Source organism: Labrus bergylta, chromosome 6, assembly GCF_963930695.1.
Source record: "Labrus bergylta chromosome 6, fLabBer1.1, whole genome shotgun sequence".
NCBI classification, from domain to species: Eukaryota; Metazoa; Chordata; class Actinopteri; order Labriformes; family Labridae; genus Labrus; species Labrus bergylta.
The window spans coordinates 705583-727009 of NC_089200.1; the positions used below are offsets into that span (position 1 = coordinate 705583).

The following is a 21427-nucleotide window of genomic DNA, read 5'->3' on the forward strand; positions in this document are numbered from 1 at the left end:
CCGACTGCGTCTCATCATCGTTAGACTGTTTGTACTGAGGCCAAAATAAGGTGCTAAAAGAGGATAAACTGAAGAGGAGCTGTTAGCCTGCATCACTGATCACTGCATGAAACACATTCAGTTTTTGTTTGTGTTTCAGAAGCTGCTCAAACACTTCTGTGTGAATCTGTGTCAGTTTAAGTCTCTGCACTAATAAAAAAACAAAAAAAACATCCGTCGAATAAAACGTGAAGCAAGAAGAAACGTCTGAATCAGTCAGCTGGGGTTGTCTTCGTGCTGATCGGTCGGGGGAGGGGGAACGGTAAGGTCTGGCGTTATGAATAATTAACACATTGGAACATCTCAGCTGGGTTCATTGATTATTTAACAGCATGAACTTAATGCGACCTTTGATCTGAATAAACAGACGAATCATGGAAAAAAATAATATTTTTACAGATTCAGATAATCTCACCGAGGAGGAAAACAACGGTGAATAAAATGTCAATGTCTGTATAAGGATAAGGAAAAATTCAATGATTTATTAATTACATCTGTAACAAAGAACATATATTAGAGGGCATACAAATAGCTGCTGACATGAAGACATCCGTCATATAAAGTATGATTTTAAGTTGTCCAGGGGCGTGTCTGGAGGGGTGGAATGGGCCCCCCATGTAATCTGATTGGCTCCCAATTGGCACTCCAAATCTATGATTGGTTATTTGCCTAATCAGAGGCGGGACTTCAGTACAAACTAACTATTCTGGCTGTTTTCAACGGGCTGATGGTCGTACTTTCAGTTTCAAATAAATACTTTGCTTATACTATAAACATTTCCAAGCAAAAACTGGTGCACACCGCCGAACCTGCATTGCACTTGATAGCTTCTAAATTTATTTTTAGAGGTTTGTCAGCTCACAAGAGTTTGCAACTTTCAAAGTACTTAAAATTGTGACATTGCACATCTTTTGAGTCCCTAAAGAATCAAGCTAAGAAGATTTACATGCAGCCAAATGTATTACTGTCTTATCATTCTGGGGATAGAAGGGTTAAATTGTTTTTTTATTCATTTGCATGTGTATGACCACAAACATCATGCCACCCCTGCATGGGCCACCCCTGTTAAAAAACATCTGGACACGACCCTGGCGCTGGCAAGAAGGTGCCTGGTTCGATCCATTGCCGGCTTCCTCCCACAGTCTGAACTTGTGAGTCTATAATGTTCATGACCAGGACATGGATAAAAAATATATATATATTAAATACAACCTTAAAGCCTTGAACAATAAAACAGCCCGAAAAACAAAAATCTCTAATGTGCAGATTTATGGCATTTTGGAGTCTTATAACGGGGCTCTGCACCAAAGAAATTACACCTGGGCTTAAGAGGTCTCATTAATATCAACGAGGCAGACGAGGTGCTCTATCAGGCTGAACAGATTTCAGTGGAACATAAACGGTATTTCTAACAACAAAAAAACAGTGGGCTGAGAATAGAGCCAGGGGGAACGCTATATACTCTATCCAACCATCCATCTGTCATGTCTTTCTGCTTTTTTCCGCTCATGTAAGCAAACGATTAATCATCTGCTGAAGTGATAGTGTAATGTAAACATTTCACTTTATGCACCAGATCTCCAGACCCAACTATTTTTCACTCGTAAAAAATTTGGCAGTTGAATCAATAAAAAATGAAATGAACGCCTAAAAGGTTCTGGGTCAGTAGAACTCTTCAGATGAAACATGTAGCAGTCTCTCCTCCTCCTCCACCTCCTCGCTCTCCAGCTCGTTGCTATGCAGAGAAACCAGCTCTGTTCCACCGTCTCAGCGCCGGGCAGTGATTGGTTGTTGCCAGGCTGCAGGGTTGGCACAGAGTAAGAGTGTCTGAGTTAAAGAGAGCGAGTCGCTTCGTCCTTTCTCTGCTGAGAATAACAACGAGGTGGCAGAGACACGGAGACGCAGCTCTGACAGAGCGTGCAGGAATTCAACCCGGTTACAGAAACACTCTGATGTGTCAGGTCACTCCCTGCAGACGGAGACACACTGTTATCACTCTGATTTTTCCTTTTTTTGAGTATGTTACAGTTGGAAAAACAGACCCAAAAGACTGCATGCATCAATTAAAAAAACAAAAACAAGGTCCAGGATAAACCCGGAGATAATCAGAGCTGTGCTGAGAACCAGTTTATCACATCTTGGACCAGTGACAGCGTCCAGAATCAGACCAGATTATTATTTTAATACCTTGTTTATTTGATCTTTTGCATGTTTTCTGTCATGATTTGTGCAAACATTCAGATGCACACTGCAAAAACTCAAAAAGTTATCGAGTGTATTTGCCTAATTCTTTGTCATAAATATCGTATTACACTTTAAGACTAAAAAGTCTCAGTGCACTCTGGTCTTGGTTATGTCTCAGTCTCAGTTAGTGTAGAATCAGAAGTACAGAAATTGTGATCATGCCCGAGTTAACAGACATTCTTATTGAAAGTCTGCAGGTTACAGAAACATCACATACTGATATGAAAAACTCTGTTCAACATGTCAGAATGTTTCCTGAAGATTAATTAACGGACTTTCCGATCTGGATTGTTTCCTCCTATAGTCCTGCACACATTGATTTCCCTCTCTGCTTTGTCCTACAGATATAAAATGTTCTTATAGACCATGATGCATTGCTGTAGATTAACCGCCCATCAGAATATAAAGTAGATTAAAGAGAGTTCAGGACGTCACGGGATGTTGGAGGACGTTATGTGCGTCTCTGCTGAACATGAATCCTGTCAGAAAAAAACAACAACATGAAAACGAGATGATCGGTTTATTTTCTGCTCTCACAGGCGTCCATTTTGTCGTCATGTGTGAGCAGCTGGCGTTTTTAATGGAGGAGGTTTTGGATCAGAGCCACACACTCACATCGAGTCTGACACACACACACCCCCACACACACTCACACACACATACAGACTGAAACCCTCAGAGAGTCATATCAAAGCATTCACCTCCCCTTTTATCATCCCGTCACCATGGCAACGCCTCGGGGTGAGATGGATGTGTGTGTGTGTGTCTGCAGACAAAGAGGAGGGCTGTTTGTGTGTGTGAGTATGTGTTAGATTCCTGAATATCTGTTGAAGTGTGAGGCTTTACGTTTATTTAATGAGATGTTAACTACATGCAGATGTGTTTAAGAAAAGGTTTTTGTTTGTTTTATAATCCCGGTAGGTGAAAATATTAATTTAATCCAAAATCTCTGTGTGGGAATTAACATTAAGAAATCACACAAATGTGAAAAGGAATTAAATATGATTCAGGAATAAATGTACACTGTAGGTTTATTTTATATTAAGGAATGTTATACGTAATGTAGTTTTTCTGTTGTTTCTACGATAAGGGCAAATTAATGTATGCACAACATTAAATTAAATTAGTCTATAAAATAATCTGTAAATGATTATGATTGGATTTAAATCCTACAACAACCTGATGCTCTGAAGTGTTATTGACATTTAATCCATTAAGAGGTGAAACCTGGTCCAAACAAAAGTTAGAAGGAGGACATACTGGCTGCTGCATTGTTGTCAGAGAAGCCAGCACTTCAACATAGCATGTTTCCTTAATGATCAGAGAGTAAGATACCTTTATCATCTCACTCTCTACACAGCTCACTGATTGGACCTTTTAACTTCTAAAATGATTGGATCATCCAGACAGGAAGGAGTACAGACTCTGCTCAGAGCTCTTAGAAAATGTCTGATTAGTTTCTCCTCCTCTGTACGTGCAGCTGTCTGGAGCAGAGAAGCCCCCTGCTGGAGAACCGGAGAACAGCTCGTCGTCAGCTGCTGCGGGAACAGAAGCTCCTGCAGACGGAGGCAGCAAGGTGACACTTCACTGCAGCACTGAGGGTTTACAAAGGGTTAATATACAGAGACGTCATAACTGAGCTCAGAGCAGCTGCTACGGTTATAACACAGACACAAACACTTATCTCCCTACATTTATCTTACAATTTAAATTAACTTTATAATAAAATTAATTAATCATGATGTATGATAGGTGGTGAAAATAAAACTTTATTTATCATTGAGTAGGAGAATATTAAGTACCTGATGTTACATCTTTATAGACAGAATTAAACCAACATTTTTAAGCCTTTTTTTTTAGCTAGCTGCCATCATCCCAACAGGAAACTTCATATATAAAACCACTAGAATATTATCGCATCTTTATTTAATGAATGCAGTAGAAATCTGAAAAGAAATTTAAATGTTCCCCTCCCCCCTTTTTCAGGTGGAAATGGTGTTCTGGCTGCTCTCCATGCTCGCTAACAGAGATAAGGAGGAGATGTCTCGGACTCTGCTTGCTCTGTCCAGCTCTCAGGACAGCTGCATCGCCATGAGGAAGTCCGGCTGCGTCCCACTGCTGGTTCAAATCCTGCATGAGGCCCCTGCCGGCGGGTCTGGGGAGACGGCAGCAGGTGGTACAACGGGCTGCAGCCGAGAAGCCAAATCCAGAGCCAGCGCCGCACTACACAACATCATCTACTCCCAGCAGGACGAGGGCCAGGCCCGCCGGGAGATGAGGGTTCTGCACATGCTTGAGCAGATCCGCACCTACTGTGACAGCGGCTGGGACTGGATCGAGAGCCATGCAGGGACACCTTCACCAGGAGGAACTAAAACCACGGGTGAGTCAAGTTCTCTCTTTACTGTGAGATCCAGAAAACACTGAAGAACATTCTCTTGAATCAGCAGACCTAAAAACTGTCTTCAGCAAAGTTCCTACCAAGCAGAGCCAAAAATACTTATCTGCCAAGTTCCCTCTTCACCTGAAGGAACCAAACGCATCAGTGCCTCGGGTTGAACAAGTAGGAACCATAGACTGTTTATGAAGACAGACGTAGAAACAGCCACCTGGAAGTGAAGCTGAAACACTGAGAGCTCCCCCTGGTGACTGACTACAGAATAGGTCATGAGCGCCACCTTCCCTATGCTAACAGTTTGGACATCTATCAAGGGAACCGGACTTCCCAACGTTGTTTTTGCCTCTTGGGTTTGAAAGAGTCTCTTCTGGTTTTGATTACTTTAGGTTCAAACAGAACTTGGATGGTTAATGATTTTGGGTCTTTGGCTCAATCATGGTTTTTGCACAAACTGTCCAATGTTGTTTTTTGCCACTGGTGAGTGTTTTACTTTCATGTATTGAGAGACCCCGGCTGATTAATTGTTTTGATTCCACTTAGTATGGGCTTCCAATGAAATAGGTCAAGTTCTCCCTGAATCTGGGGGTACCGATACCGACGTTGAGTTCCTTTTAGAACCTTAATGAAAGAAAATGATGGGGGAGTAAAGCTGACAGTAACTGGTGGTTTTATCTTAAACATACATAAACCACCAGTTACTGTTCCCTCTTGACAAGAAGATCGATCGATGGTTGTGCTTTAGGATATCACTGGAACCTGACTGATTAATACCCAAGAGAAAGTGAAAGCAGCTCTTTGTTTTCTAAAAATGTATCTTTCATATCCTTGATTCTGTTCTTGACGCCTGCAGACATCCCTGAACCCGTCGACCCTCAGATCTGTCAGGCCATGTGCGCCATCATGAAGCTGTCCTTTGAAGAGGAATACCGACGTGCCATGAATGAATTAGGTTTGTAAAACCACCTACAGATGTTTATGCTTCAACATCTTCAGTGGCAGACTTTACTGAGATTTTTATGTTTTCCTCCAGGCGGTCTGCAGGTTGTAGCTGATCTGATTCACCTGGACCAGGACATGTATGGCATGCAGAATGACCCCATCAACATGGCGCTACGGCGCTACGCAGGGATGGCAGTGACTAACCTCACATTTGGAGATGTGGTCAATAAGGTACAGAAGAGCGCAATGCTGCAGTGGTTTTTATATTTATAAGTGATCACAACATGATATGTATACAGATGAACAGTATATTACAGTAACTGAGATCAAATAATTCAACCAATGCTCTGCTTAATCTTGACTTCTTCCTCCATTAGGCCACTCTGTGCTCAAAGAAAAGCTGCCTGCAGGCTCTGGTGGCCCAGCTGGCCTCAGACAGCGAGGAGCTCCATCAGGTGGTGTCCAGCATCCTGAGGAATCTATCCTGGAGAGCCGACATCAGCAGCAAGAGAGTCCTACGAGACATCGGCTGTGTGTCGGCACTGATGACCTGTGCCCTGCAGGCTACCAAGGTACCAAAATACAAAACAGAATTGGATTTGTCTGCTCTGATTCCCCTGGTAAAGATAATATAATAAAGTCAAAAGTCAATATGTCCACCGGGATGGATTACACAATTCAAACAAGTTTCAAGTGCATGTGGATTTATGGTCGTGCTGTGGGATAATGGCCCTTAGAGCATTATACAAATATTCATGACAATAAAAGCCCGGCATGTGTCCGGGCTCTTTCTCAATTCTGACCCAAGATTTATTGAGCATAGTTAATGTTTTCACACGAGTCCAGAGTTAACTGGTTTACACTCTGGTGGTTTTGCAGGAGTCGACCTTAAAGAGTCTCCTGAGTGCTCTGTGGAACCTGTCAGCTCACAGCATCGACAACAAGGTGGCAATCTGTTCGGTTGACGGAGCTCTGGGCTTCCTGGTTAGCACGCTGACGTACCGGTGTCAGACCAACTCACTCGCCATCATCGAGAGCGGAGGAGGAATCCTTCGAAACGTGTCAAGTCTGGTCGCCACACGAGAAGACTACAGGTAGGTTTTTGTAACTGCCTGCCCCATTATTATTGAAATATTTTTTGCCTTAATTTTCATTCTTGCCCTTTTAAAGTTAGTCCATTAAGTAAAAATAATCTTCAGCTGGGTGTAAGAGATGTATAGTAATGTTTTTTCTTCTCGACAGGCAAATCCTCCGGGACCACAATTGCCTCCACACTCTGCTTCAGCATCTGCGCTCTCACAGTCTGACCATAGTGAGCAATGCCTGCGGGACTCTCTGGAACCTTTCTGCCCGAAGTCCAAAAGACCAGGAGCTACTGTGGGACCTCGGGGCAGTTAGCATGCTGCGCAACCTTATCCACTCCAAGCACAAGATGATCGCCATGGGCAGTGCCGCAGCTTTGAGGAACCTCCTCACCAATCGACCCCTGAAATATAAGGATGCTGCTGTTGTATCCCCCGGCTCCTGCATGCCCTCACTCTACATGAGAAAACAGAAGGCTCTGGAGGCAGAGCTGGACGCCAAACACCTAGCAGAGACTTTTGATACCCTTGAGAAACAGAGCCCCAAGCACCTGACCCTAAACAAGCCGCTGAGGCACATTGAAAGTCTGGCAAAGGATTACGCCTCCGATTCTGGCTGTTTTGATGATGACGAGGCTCCCAATGTCTCCAGTAGCCTGGACACCGGTAGCTTCTCTATGCTGTCCATGTTCTTAACCAACTCTAACTTCCAGCAAAACCAACCACGGAAGAAAGACAATGAACCAGAGAGAGATGTAGTCCCTCCACAAATTGCAGAGAAGAGACATGCCCCTCATGATGACGTGGTATCTGCCGCTGCAGAGAAGCTAGCGAAAAAGATCACTAACACAGTTGCAAAGATCGACAGGTTAGTAGAGGACATCACCATGCACACATCCTCAGAGGACAGCTTCAGCCTCAGCTCTGAGGACCACTTGGCAGACTGGCCATATGGGATGGATGAACTCAATGAAGCTCGGGCTAAATCCTGCTCTCCCTGCCGCCTCTCTGATACAAGCAGCTTGGCCCATAGAGAACGCCTCAGTAGAGCTCACGCTCTTTTGCGCCTAAAAACTGCACATACAAGTGTATCAACAGACAGCCTTAACAGTGGAAGCACTAGTGATGGCTACTGTGGTAGCAAAGAGCAGACACGACCTGCTCCAAGAGCTCTTACAATGCAACAACGACCCAATCAACTTGATCTCAAAGTTGCCCATCAAGATTACCTTAATGGAGGATCAGCTGTCCTCAACGACACTAACCAACAAGATATTCCTGAGAGAGATTCTGTGGACAAGGATGTTAAAGCACTGGAGCTAATCAGCACAGACGCAGAAAGAAATCAGGATCAGGCTACACATTCACCCGTCAGTGCATCCACTAAAATGTCCTCTGATGTCAGCATGACTTCAATTAAACTTTCACCATCTTATCAACAAGTCCCCCTAATTCAGAGCGTGGCCAAATTTGGAGTAGCAAAGACCACCATTAATGTTCAGGCTGCCCAAGCAATGAGGAGGCAAGCATGGGTTCCTACTGTGATGACAGGAGGAAGTATTACAAAGTTTTCTCCAATGACATCCACCAGAAGCCCAACCATAGGGACGATGGAGACGGTTCAGAAATATTCTGTTGAGAACACGCCAATTTGCTTCTCCCGCTGCAGTTCGCTGTCCTCCCTCTCCTCTGGCGACGGAGCATTGGATGGACAGAGTGAAAATGAGCTGGAAAGTGACTCGTCATTAGAAATAATTGAAGTGGAAGATGAAGAAGAGGTGAAAAGAGTAGAAGAGGATGAAACCTTAGAGGATTTGAGTGACAGCCAGCTGCTGATGACTGACTCAAAAACTTTCCCCAGCAAAGAAACGGATCCCATTGAGATCCCCTGTCCTGCCAAAAGGGAAAAGGTGTTCCTTAGAAGTGCTTCACCAGCTATACTTGAAGACAGATCTCCATCCAGTTCATCTGAGAACTACATTCACGAGACACCACTGGTAATGAGTCGCTGTAGCTCAGTCAGTTCACTGGGCAGCTTTGAGTCTCCCTCTATTGCCAGCTCAATCCAAAGTGATCCATGCAGTGAGATGATTGATGGAACAATAAGCCCTAGTGATCTTCCTGACAGCCCGGGGCAAACAATGCCTCCTAGTCGAAGTAAAACTCCATGTTGTGTTGAGTCAAATGGACCAGACACCCAGGCCACAGGAATAGCAGGCCAGTGGGAAAACAGCCTTCGAAAGTTCATGGAGATCGCAGATTCAAAGGAGAGGTTTAACCTTCCACCTGACCTGGACACAATGATCTACTTCACTGTGGAAAAGCCAACTGAGAATTTCTCTTGTGCTTCAAGCTTAAGTGCTCTGCCTCTCCATGAACATTACATACAGAAAGACGTGGAGCTTAAGTTGACTCCCCTGCTTCAGCAAAATGACAAAAATATTAATTTCCCTGATGAGGATGAGCAAGGACTGGAACACGGTGAGAGATATAGTGAGGGCAACTCAGACGATGACATAGAAATCTTAAAAGAATGCATCAACTCAGCGATGCCATCCAAGTTCAGAAAAGTAAGACCTTCCCTGATGACTACCATCCCTACCCATATTCTCAATTCACAAATCCGAAAACCCATACATCTTCCAGTGTACATGATGCTTCCAAATGGTAAAACCCAATTGTGTACTGGGAGGAGAATTGTCATCCCACAAAAAGACCATAAATTTGATGATTCATCCTTCACTGACTCTGCAGAAGGTACGCCTGTTAACTTCTCCAGCACAACATCGCTGAGTGATGAAACACTTCAGTACCCAGTGAAGGAAAGGGGGGCTAAAGACTGCACAGCTAGAGGCATGAACAAACAGGAATTGCTCAACGATGACGCAAAGAGGATCGAAGACTTGAGGATATTCTCACACTTTCACAAACCCAACAGGATGAACTACCCACCTGAGATACAAGTGAATCGAACAACAAAACATGTCGTTCCCACTCAGAGGGTGCTGATGCAGAGCAAAGAAGTAGCGGATAGAGTGGCTAGCCAAAGAAATCGTGATCAGTCTCCTAACCAACAAAGGAAGAGGCAAGGGCAAGGCCCCAACAGAAAAATGGAACTGCCTGTCATAAAGCAAAATACAGAAAGGAATCTTAATGTGGGATCACAAAAAGGAAACACACTCTATAGACAAATGACACGTTCTTCAGAAGACAGTATTGGCTTCTACGATGACAATGAAAAAGATGAAGCAGTGAAAAGAACAAGTAGAAAACAAATCAGGGAAGCAAGTAGAAATAATCTTTCTCAAAGCATGACAAATATTGGCAGGATTGATAATTCCCAAGGGAAGTCTAGAGGGTTTCAACGGATAAAACAAAATCTGATAAAGGATGAGTCAATTACATGTTATTCACTCAGCTCTTCTCTTAGTTCATTGAGTGATGCAGAGTTTGAGGATCACAATTCAAAAGCCCAGAAAATATGGTACAAGAACCGGCACAACAAAACACTTAATATGGTACAACTAAAGCCTATGACCATTCATAGCCAATACGAAGAGCCAAGCTCGCCAAGTTCTGTCAGCATGGATTCAGAAGATGATCTTCTTCAGAAATGCATAACATCTGCCATGCCCAGACAGAGAAGGAAGCTTGCTGCCAGAAAGAAGAAAGCAGAATGTACACTAAAGCAAAAACAAAAGGCCTCTGATGGGTGGAATATGGATGAGGAAATGGATAGTGATGATACAGCATGGGATAAAGATTCAGATCTCAACAGCGTTGAATGGAGAGCTATACAGGAAGGTGCTAACTGTGTTGTCACTGGTCTGCAAGCATCAAAGTCTCAAGATCCATCATCTGAAGAGACTGAATCGGTCCTTTCATTCATGTCAACATCCAGCTTTACACCCAAAGAAAGAAAGTTTGCTAAAGAGAAAAAGCCTAACAAACCGTTAGACTTCACTCAACGTAAGCCAGTTCAAAACCTACCTATGGTTTTCAGAGGCAGGACAGTGATCTATACACCGCAAAAAGAAACAGCTCCATCACAAATACCTCCTCCCAGAAAAGTATCAACCGACACAGATGCTCCAAAGAACCCAAACCTTGCTCAGCACAGATCAAAGAGCCTTCACCGATTAGGCCACCCCCAGGATGTTGAACTATCTTTGCCAAAGAGGAGCTCTACACCCCCTCCAAGGATACCAAAAAGTTCATCCTCTGGATCATCGCAAAGCTCTACACCATCCAGACAGTCCCAGAAAAAGATAACATCCCCCATTCAGACAAAGAAATCAATCCAGAAAAAGATTGCCTCACCTGCTACTAGCCCACCAGCCAGTAGCCCTCCTGAAAGAAAGGGACGCTCTCCAGTTGTAAATCATAACGAAAAATCCCCACCACCTAAAACTCAGAAGTCACCTGTCAGAATCCCTTTTATGCAAAATCCAGTGCGCCCCCGACCACTGTCACCTCTGGTAACGAATCAAGCATCCAACAGACAAACTAATCAGGTTAATGGGAGAAGGGTGCCACCCAACAATCGATTTGAAGTGGTCAGGATGACTTCGAGTGGTAGTGAGTCTGATCGCAATGGATTCTTGAGACAGCTTACTTTCATAAAGGAATCAAAACCTGTGCTTAGACGGGATGGATCTGCAAGGAACATGCCTGGATCACAGAATGGATCCCCTCGCAAATCAGTTCCCGGAGTTCCAGCGGTCTTCCTTTGCTCATCACGCTGTCAGGAACTTAAGGCAGCTGTACAAACCCAGAGAAGGGTGCAAGTTAGAAGTCCAGGACAAGCACAGCAAGTCCAGAGGGAAGACAATAGCCTTCAGAAGCAGACTACAACCCTATCTAGAGCAACATCCAGTGAACGGGACCTATCTGCAAGACGCCCAGGCAGGAGAACTAGCTCAGAGAGCCCCTGTAGGGTGGCTCAGCGAAACAGGACTGGCAGAGTGTCTGGAGCCAGACAGAAAGTCGACACAGATACCTTTAAACGTCACGCCTCATCACCAAGTATAAACATACTGAGCCGAGTGACCAGCCGTTCTTCCCTTCGCTCTTCATCATCTGATTCCAGTGGCAGAGCAAAGAGCGAGGATGAAACAAAGAAGAAGGGGCAGAGATCTGCATCTCGGCTTAATGACAGAGTCACCTGGAGGAGAATCAGGGATGAAGATGTACCTCAGATCTTGAAAAGCACTCTGCCAGCCAATGCATTACCTCTGGTGCCTTCTCCTGATGGGGAAAAGCCTAAGCCACCAGCTCTTCCAGGAAAACTGCCAACCATTCTACTTGCATCACGCAAGACCAGTGACGCAACAGTCCAGACAGAAGATTTCACAAACAACAAGACCAACTCAAGCACCTCGCCATCAGTCGAATCAACTCATGTGATCTCAGAGGAAGTCACACGACTGGCACTACTCAGAAAGTTTAGTGTCTCTTCTGGGGGAAACCTCCAGGATGGAGATTCAGAGGGCTCCCTGAGGAGCCACAGCACTGTCTCAACTGGAACAACAGACAGCCACATGGGTGGAGTCGTCCACTTCCGCCAAGGATCCCCCAGCAAGGCTGCCCGGATCACTCCATTTAATTACACCCCAAGCCCCATCACCTGCTGCCCCCAAGAAACACAGAGCCAAGCAGGTACAATCTATGAGAAGTCAGGAGAAAAAAGTGAGTCCTAGGACATTAAGTGGACAACATGGACAAATCTACTGTGTTCCTACATGAAACTCAGCACTCAGGTGGACTGATTAGAAGTGTGCTGGTCCCTATACCTCGGGTTTTAACCCTTTACTTTCCCCTTTTGCTCTATTTATGTTTTATTTTCTCACTGAACAGTTAATAAAAGCTTCCATCTCCATTCATAGAGGATTGGATGTATGCATTGAGGAAGGTCTGACAAGAACAGACCTTCAATAACTTTTAGAGATGCACTTCAAAAGGACCAGAAGAGCATCTTTTTGTACTTTTTTGTATTTGTAGAATAATCATTGCCTGGTTAAAGAAAATGTAGTGAAAACAATTAAGAAAAAAAAAAACTTGATTTCAGCACATTCTTCACCATTGGTCTCCTGGACAGAATCGATGTAAGAACATTATTATGCAAATTTCTGAAGGACAACTCAGCTGCTGGACTTTTACCCAACAAGTCACCCAACAACTGTGGCGGACTGCTGACGGACTCTCACCAAGGACACGAATACACTGACATATAGTCTTTTCTTACATTCAGTACATCAATGCTTTAACTTTTGCCTCACCATTCAACCTGATATGATATACTTTAGATGTCTAGATTCTGCTCTATCCACTTCAAATCTTAAAGCTAACCATTTTGCAAGTCATTGCCAAAAATTTACCGAAGGGCACAGCAACAGTTTGAGGGAATTGATTTACCTCGGACTACTCACTCAAGGGTTTTGGGATGAGGTTATGGTGGATTATATGTGCTCTAAAATCTCACTCCTAAACCGTTTTCACATCTACACTCCTGAAAATATCTAGGAAATTCCCGGAGGACTGCTCCGGATATACTCCTGATCTGGTTGTTCACACATGCACCTCACAGCGGGAGATTATCCCTGTCAGACAGGAGGTGGACGGGGGTCTCCAGAGCTAAGACGTGATGTAAAGAAAAGATGCGGAAGTATCAGAGGTCCGCTATATGACGCTATAATGAGAATATTTGTCTTAATATTAATGCTACGTGTAGCGTGCAGCGATCACAGTATAGAAACGTCACTCCCCTCTCCCACTCCCTCCAGGTGAATTCTCCTGATTATATCCTGATGCGTTCTCACATCAGCTCACTCTGACTCTCTGCAGAATAAATACGAGGAGGCTGCAGGAGAAACTCCGGGTGAAGTCCGAGCTTAAAATGTGGTTGTTTGAGTTCACAGCAGCTCCTCTGGGAAATATCAGGAGTTTTTTGCAAGTGTGAAAGATTAGATTCTGCTAGATTCACTCATTCCAAAATATTATGGGTTCCTACGGAGCTACAGTACAGCTAATTTAAATGATATAAAGTGTCCACGGCAAACCCTGCAAAGAGATAAAATAGGTAGTGCTCAAATGATTAAAACCATAATAATTCCCCGCCACTCACCGGTCTCCAGAACCATCTAGAAAACATCATAGCCGTTACTGTCATTTTCCGATCTATCAGCTGAATCTGGTTGGCGTTGCACTCTCCTGCAGTCTTTGTCTTACTCAATATTGTAAATAACATGCAGATATACACAATCTTCAAAACTTCCTGATGGGCAAAAGGATCTGTGCTACTCCCTGACAGCATGCTAGTATATTCACTGACTGCATACACACACACACACACACACACCTGTAAACACTGGATAACAATGAAGCTGTTGTACAGTGGTAACATGCTTTCTACTCCCTGATGAGAGCATAACTAGCCATCAGTTTAAGTGCTGCAAAGACCTATAATGCTATGAACTGTCCGTGTAGATGAACAAAGCCTCTGTTAATCAAAGTCAAAGACATTGTATTTTGTGTTGCTACTAGATACAGGTACCGTTTGCTGTCGAGTATTTCCTGTCATGAAACCAAAACATCTGTTTCAGTGATGGTCGGGGTTTTTTTGGTCTACGGCAATTGTCCTTGCAGAAGTTATCCTCTGAAAGTCCTTATAACGTGTTAGTATCTGCTTAACTGTGTTGCTGTAAAAGTAGCGATAGGTCGAGAAGAAGTCAAATATAATGACGATGAATATTCTCTGTAGTGTACTATCACTCCTTCATGTGTGCTCGGAGATCAAAGACAGAACAGACGTGAATCTACGGGGCTGTTTGTATTAATTACTACCACCCCCATGTGTTTCCAAAGCATGTTCTGCCTAAAAATAATGCCCCCAAGAAGCTTTTGAATGCAGACCTTTCGAGTCCCTGTCGCCATTTTGAGACCTGTAAGTGATTTACTACTGAAATAATCTCTTTCCTTTGAGTAATGAACACTCACCTGTTGTATTTTTGATTCACTAAGAACAGTTAGAGTTTCAGTTTGAGAAATGAAACATGATGAGAAATCCTTTCAAAGCCAGTAGATGTAGGTTTCAAATTTAATACATCCTCGTCTCTTGTTGTAGCCAGCAATTTTAGCTTGAAGGGTGGAACTAGTGTTGTAGTAAAGACCAGAATAACCGAGACCAAGACATACCTGAGACCGGGTGCTCCGAGACCGAGACAAGATCAAGAAATTTAGGGATCGAGACCGAGTCAAGACCAAGACATTTAGGGATCGAGACCGAGTCAAGACCAAGACATTTAGGGATCGAGACCGAGTCGAGACCAAGACATTTAGGGATCGAGACGGAGTTGAGACCAAGAAATTTAGGGATCGAGACCGAGTCAAGACCAAGACATTTAGGAATCGAGACCGAGTCAAGACCAAGACATTTAGGAATCGAGACCGAGTCAAGACCAAGACATTTAGGGATCGAGACCGAGTCAAGACCAAGACATTTAGGGATCGAGACGGAGTTGAGACCAAGACATTTAGGGATCGAGACGGAGTTGAGACCAAGACCAGGGCGAGACCGAGTCAAGACCAAGGCAGGGCGAGACCGAGTCAAGACCAAGACCAAGGCAGGGCGAGACTGAGTCAAGACCAAGACATTTAGGGGTCGAGACCGAGTCAAGACCAAGACAGAACGAGACCAAGACCATAAATACCAATGAAAAATCATCATCTTGTTTGCAGCAGGCGTAACACCGGGAAGGGTTTTCCTTCTGATCACAGTGATGATGTGGAAAAATAGCCGATCAGTGGTGGTCTTGGCCGGTCTTGATTAAAAATCCAGAGTCCACCCAGTCTGAGACTCAGACAAGACTGAGTAAAACTGCTTTTGATTCAGAGACAAGACTGAGACCTTCAAAAGTGGTCTCGAGACCAGTCCTGAGACCAAGACCTGTCTCGAAACCAAGACTGTTTTCGAGTACTACAACACTAGGTGGAACCATTCAAGTTGGGCGTTTTATCCCACCAAAATTGATTTTCAGCCATGTAATCACTAAAACAGCCCCGAAAGTAAAGTCAGGATGAAATGATGGGAAATGTGTGATCGAGGTGCATGGGGAGTTTGGCTCCATGTTTAAAAGCCATCAGAAGGTCCTGGATATTTGAACGCCATAGCCGTCAACGGCCTCGATCGCGTTTGATAGGAGACAAGATTTTATGCATCATGTCCAGAATATATTGGACGAGTCGTTTGTTGATGGTTAAAGTCCTCGGCCTGTCAGGCGTGATCAAGACCAAGGACGTGTTATGGTGCCATGTGACATAGGTAAAGCAACAGAGGTGTGTCATTATAAATGTTTCATCCAATAAAAAGTGATGTGTTTCATTACATCACTGTGTAGACTTGATTTCATACAGATGTTTTGGGTCCAACCCGAGGAGAAGAGATGGAAATCATGACAGAACTTTTTATTTAACTTGTCTTGATATTCACTGACACAATGGAGGGGTGATCAAGATCTGAACATGAAGCTGGTTTTTGAAGAGGAATTCATCCAAAAAAGTAAAATGCAATCACCTGATTTGACTGAGTGAATATGTAAAGGTCACATATTCTGCAGAGTACACTTCTCCATGTTTTTCTGACACTAAATTGTGTCTCTAGTCTGTCTCCAAACCCCCCAATGATGAGAAAAGTCCATCCTCTCCGAAAATGTGTGCTCAAACAGGCCGTTTGGAGATTTTCCCTTCATGACATCACAAAGGGCAGTAGCCCCTCCCCCAGGTGGGTGACACTCCCACAGCTAGGTGTTTGTTCTGCTCTCTGAGTCTGCCTTCTCACCGTAAACAATAGGACATGGAGCGAGAAAGAGCGAGTACACCCAAGCCCTTCCAGAGAGGGGGCGTGGTCAGATACAGCTCATTTACATATTTAAAGGTACAGACACAGAAACAGCCTTTTCTGAGCAGGGCTGAAATAGAGGGGTTTATAGACATGATCAAATACAGGATCAGAGTGGATTTAGAACAAGAAACTTCACACACATGTTTTGAGGAGCTCTGAGACTTATTTAAACTGAAGAAGAGGAGGAGGATATGTGACCTTTAATATTCAATACCCAGAAGTTTCTTGTGTTTGTTGACAAAACTAGCATGTTATGCTAAGAAGACAGAACATGTCTCTTTGCTTTTATGAACTGATTCATCCTTCATTTAAACTTCAGTTTAAAGGTAATGCCAAACTTTGGTGTTAAGACAGGCCTATAAAAATTTAAATCTTATTTTTATTCTTTAATGAAAATTATTACACGTTTCCGGGGAGATGTCATCATCTTGACTGCTTTGGGATTGTCAGCACAGCTCCTTCAAGGTGGTCCCATATAGAAAATATTTTTATGTTACCATCATAAAAGATGAGGGATCAATATAAACCATTAATCAGTTCTACCTTGGGTCTTCAGGATTTAACTTCAGGAACAAGGGCCGTGTCCAGAGGGGTGGCAAGGCCCCCCTAGAAATCTGATTGGCCACCCAAGGTGCAACCCCAAAAATCCTAAACTGTGATTGGTTACTTGCCCTGTTAGAGGCGGGACTTGTGTTAAAACCAATCATTAGGTCTTTTTTGGGGAGGAAAGACTGCTTGTTTTATGTCGGGACCAAAACATTGCGAGTTAGACTGTGCAGGAGTTTGAATCCAGATTTTTAAGTACTCTAAATTCTGGCCACCCCTGCATAAGTCGGGGCCCCAGTTGGGTCACCCCAGTCAAAAAAGGAAAAGAAGGAGATTAAGAGAAAATGGAGAATTACAAACGTTTGTCAATAAATAACACAAGCTTTGACTTTGTTTTGAGTCGGAACTCGCCTTCACACTTTTAATTGATCTGATTAGAAACAGGATGAAATTACAGATGAATTAAATCAACTTTATCAGTCAGAAGTAACAAAGATTGGTCTTTACTCTTTCTGAAACATCAGAATAAGTTTGCGTTCCCGCATTTCATAACCCATATAACAGTTTGGGAGTTTTAAGGAAGAATGATCAACATGTTCCACATAAATAAATCATAAAGTCTGTCCTGTGTAAATGTGTCTCTGAGTCCTGACTGTCTACAATGAGGGAGAAGCTCGAGTCCCGCTGGCTGTGTTGTTGTCAGAGCCGTGTTTACATGGACGGGACGGCCGGCTCCTCCCCTTGTGTATAAAAGCTGTTTTAGTCAAGAACTAGAGAGAAGAAGAAGAACATACTCACTGATTATTTGGATGTTAGTAAGAGTTTTTAGATCACGCTCATTCTGTGTCAGTTTACATGAAATGTGAAGCTACGAGCTAACTAAAGAGCGCTAACATTAGCATGCTAACACAACAATGTGAAGCTACGAGCTAACTAAAGAGCGCTAACATTAGCATGCTAACACAACAATGTGAAGCTACGAGCTGACTAAAGAGCGCTAACATTAGCATGCTAACACAACAATGTGAAGCTACGAGCTGACTAAAGAGCGCTAACATTAGCATGCTAACACAACAATGTGAAGCTACGAGCAACTAAAGAACGCTAACATTAGCATGCTAACACAACAATGCAGCTCGAGACCAGGACAAGTTTGTCTGTGGCTTGCGCTTAGTGCTTAATTATGGTTCGTTCCAATTTGATTTGAGGAGAGTGAAAGCTTCAGGATGGAGGAGGCGTGGCCAAACAGCAGTTTATTTTGGTTTCATGCTGGAGGTCAAGGTCGACATCTACTGGATCAAAAAGTTGCACATTCTACCTTTAAGTAGTCGACCAAGAAATGAATGTTGTCAGCCATGACACTGAATGACCCTTCAACTTTCAGATGTATTAAGTTACTGTTGAAATAATCCCAACTTATCCTCCTGCTTGATTCAGCAACAATCTGTTTCTCAGCTTCAGAAGTCAACGTTAGGGCTGCTGACGTAGCGACAGTGTGGCTGCTGACGTAGCGACAGAGTGGCTGCTGACGTAGCGACAGAGTGGCTGCTGACGTAGCGACAGAGTGGCTGCTGACGTAGCGACAGAGTGGCTGCTGACGTAGTGACAGTGTGGCTGCTGACGTAGCGACAGAGTGGCTGCTGACGTAGCGACAGAGTGGCTGCTGACGTAGTGACAGTGTGGCTGCTGACGTAGTGACAGAGTGGCTGCTGACGTAGCGACAGAGTGGCTGCTGACGTAGCGACAGAGTGGCTGCTGACGTAGTGACAGTGTGGCTGCTGACGTAGCGACAGAGTGGCTGCTGACGTAGTGACAGTGTGGCAGGTTTGACCTGCTCCAGCTCAGGCAGCCGGCCCTCTGCGCTCAGACCGTCAGGTAAACCGTCCTACACTGAGAGGTCGAGGAAAGTCTGTAACAGAAGAGGTGCACAGTCAGAGTGTTTGACCTCTGACCTCCTCCACGTCAGTCTGCAGCTGCTCGCCCGCCGCTCTCAGCTCCTCCCTCTGCTTCAGCAGCCGACCCCGCACCTCCTGCAGCCGCTCGTTCAGCTCCAGATACTGACGACACTGCTGGAACCGGGACTCCACCTCGCTGTCTGAGGGCCGCGGCGAGTCTGAGGAGAGGACGAGAACCAGTCAGTGAACTATGAAAACTGGGAGTTAAAGTTAAAATGTAGGCAAGACAAGTAGGGGAATCTGTGTTCGTCAGAAAAGTAAGACTTGTTTGGTCACAGACTCCAGAGCTCTCTAAAGCCCGGCTCAGACTACAGGAGAAATTCTTTGTCTGCGTTGACTCACCTTGTCCAGTCTGCTCCAGGATGCTGAAGACGGGGTCATTGGGAGCGGCTCCGTTGATGTCCTCCAGGATCTGGTCCACGGTGGGGGGGTCAGGACGGCTGGGCAGGACCTGCCGCTTCTTATTTTTGGATCCAATATTCATCCTGCTGCACACCTAGCTGCACCGCCTGCTTCTGCACACAAACATTTGTCATCAGGGGTCGAGTGGTTTGTTTAATAAGTGGATTAACTGGCTGTAAATGCATGCAACACATGCTCGGTCGTGATTTTAGATTAGAGGTTTATCTGTATTTGCACAGGTCCATTAGAACTGATGTGCATTTCTCCACCAGAGACACCTCTACAAAAAAAAGTAAAAGTATAAAAATAAAAGAGCGAGATTGAAGATAAAAAAAAATAGGTAGACAAGAAATGTAAACTGTACAAAAACTAGGGCCAGACCGATATGGGATTTTAGGGGCCGATACCGATATCAGGAATAGAAAAAAATCCGATACTGATAAATCTTTCTTAGATCTGTAGATATAGAGCTATAGATACACACATTGCATTCTGTTGATCCCTCAGTTATCAGACTCTTGTGGAAAAGATTTATAATGAAGACAAGATGGTCACTCGACTGGAAAGTAAGTGAGCATGAACAGCATCAGCGCTCAACACTCTGCAGTGGTGTTTGTTGTAATCCGTTTAGCGCCCTCTGCTGGTGAAAGAGAACTGCTAGTGTAATACAATGAAACTCACATTCTGGTGAATAATATTGGTAACACGCTGATACTGAGTCACTGGATTTGCTGATATTATTGTCTAGCAGATTAATCAGTCTGGCTTTTCAAAAAACTAAAATGACTCTGCACAATAAAATAAAAACATAACCATCAACTCATTTACAAGACTTTATTTATCCATCATATATTCACTATGAACTATTCATTCACCAAACAGACGAACACGTGAGGCCGTCCTGCACCTACACCAGACTTCTGTTAGATTACTAATTAAATAAAGATTCACCCAACTGACATTGAAGGCTAACGTCCCGTAGACAAAATATTACAATACATTTCGGAATTAGTACCCTGTCCAGTCAATTCGGCGTAAAATATATCATCTATCTTTATTAATGAAGATTAATTTCACATAACTAACTGCGGTTTGTTCTCTTCACCGACCAGCAGCTCACACTGAGGACACTAATAGCACGATGCTAACCTGATGCTAACTAGCTAAATCGTCGTTATGTTGATATGTATCGCAGAATGTGGATATATTTCTGAGCCGAATTTAAATTAAAGTCTGTTTGATTCATGAAACATCTTCAATTAATGTAAAGCGGAGTTATATCGTCGCTGAGAAGAAGTTAAAGTTGCACTTTCACAATATTTATACCGAGTTCGGTGTTCTTGCTTGAACTCGCCACAATAACTACAGTTCCTCGGTACTTACGTTTAGTCGTCTTGTTAAGATACAATATCAGTCTCGGCTCTTGTGTCAGGCTGTCTCCGGCAGCTCACACCGGGATGAAGGACGGAAAAGTACCGGACAGTGCTGTAACGGTGTGTCAAGCGGCGCCCCGGTTAATGCTACTGGATGAAAACACTGCACGGTACGTTACCTGCCACGTCAGGACGTCGGTGGAACGCACTGACGTCACTCCTCCATGGAACGTTCTTCTTCTTCTGGCGACCTGGCGGAGCATTACTGCCACCTACCGTTGTTTTTGTCATTTATTCTTCCTTCATGGTTTAGACCTGACGGTCCATCCTGAAAGGTGATTTCGTGTCGCATTCTTTGCACAGTTACCCTCATGATCACCCTCTACACCCAAACATAGCCCACCTCACACTCTGGTCCAAACAAATCCAGAGCATTCAGGAGCAGAATCTAAAGTTAGAAGGAGGACATACTGGCTGCTGCATTGTTGTCAGAGAAGCCAGCACTTCAACATAGCATGTTTCCTTAATGATCAGATAGTAAGATACCTTTA

At 43.9% G+C, this 21427-nt stretch overlaps 2 protein-coding genes across 3 annotated transcripts in view; one reads left to right on the forward strand and one right to left on the reverse strand.

Annotated features, from left to right (window-relative positions):
- The window catches only part of apc2 (APC regulator of WNT signaling pathway 2), a 34902-nt gene extending 18816 nt beyond the window's left edge, over positions 1–16086 (forward strand). The window contains exons 7-13 of the mRNA XM_065956393.1: positions 3764–3859; positions 4270–4666; positions 5532–5630; positions 5712–5851; positions 5998–6192; positions 6500–6714; positions 6863–16086. Coding sequence (XP_065812465.1) covers positions 3764–3859; positions 4270–4666; positions 5532–5630; positions 5712–5851; positions 5998–6192; positions 6500–6714; positions 6863–12401 — 6681 coding nt within the window. The 3' untranslated portion in view covers positions 12402–16086. The remainder of the gene's footprint in view (positions 1–3763; positions 3860–4269; positions 4667–5531; positions 5631–5711; positions 5852–5997; positions 6193–6499; positions 6715–6862) is intronic.
- A 1443-nt stretch (positions 16087–17529) lies between these two features.
- On the reverse strand, positions 17530–21083 carry c6h19orf25 (chromosome 6 C19orf25 homolog). Of its 2 annotated transcripts, none has more exons than XM_020658314.3 (3): positions 20887–21083; positions 19444–19610; positions 17530–19259 (listed from the first exon to the last, which is right to left on the reverse strand). In XM_020658314.3, exons 2-3 carry the CDS (start codon positions 19583–19585, stop codon positions 19078–19080), a joined length of 324 nt encoding a protein of 107 aa, XP_020513970.1. In that variant the 5' UTR covers positions 19586–19610; positions 20887–21083; the 3' UTR covers positions 17530–19077. The 2 variants fall into 2 exon arrangements, with proteins under 2 accessions (XP_020513970.1, XP_020513969.1); XM_020658313.3 differs by having other exon boundaries at positions 19444–19616; positions 20887–21079.
- Between the last annotated feature and the right edge of the window lie 344 nt (positions 21084–21427).

Bases quoted from the DNA above. Each gene is read 5' to 3' on its own strand.
- c6h19orf25 (XM_020658314.3), bottom strand. From the start codon at position 19,585: ATGAATATTGGATCCAAAAATAAGAAGCGGCAGGTCCTGCCCAGCCGT. The intron at 19,260-19,443 runs GTGAGTCAACGC...TCCTCTCCTCAG, and splicing joins CCTGGAGCAGACTGGACAAG to ACTCGCCGCGGCCCTCAGAC.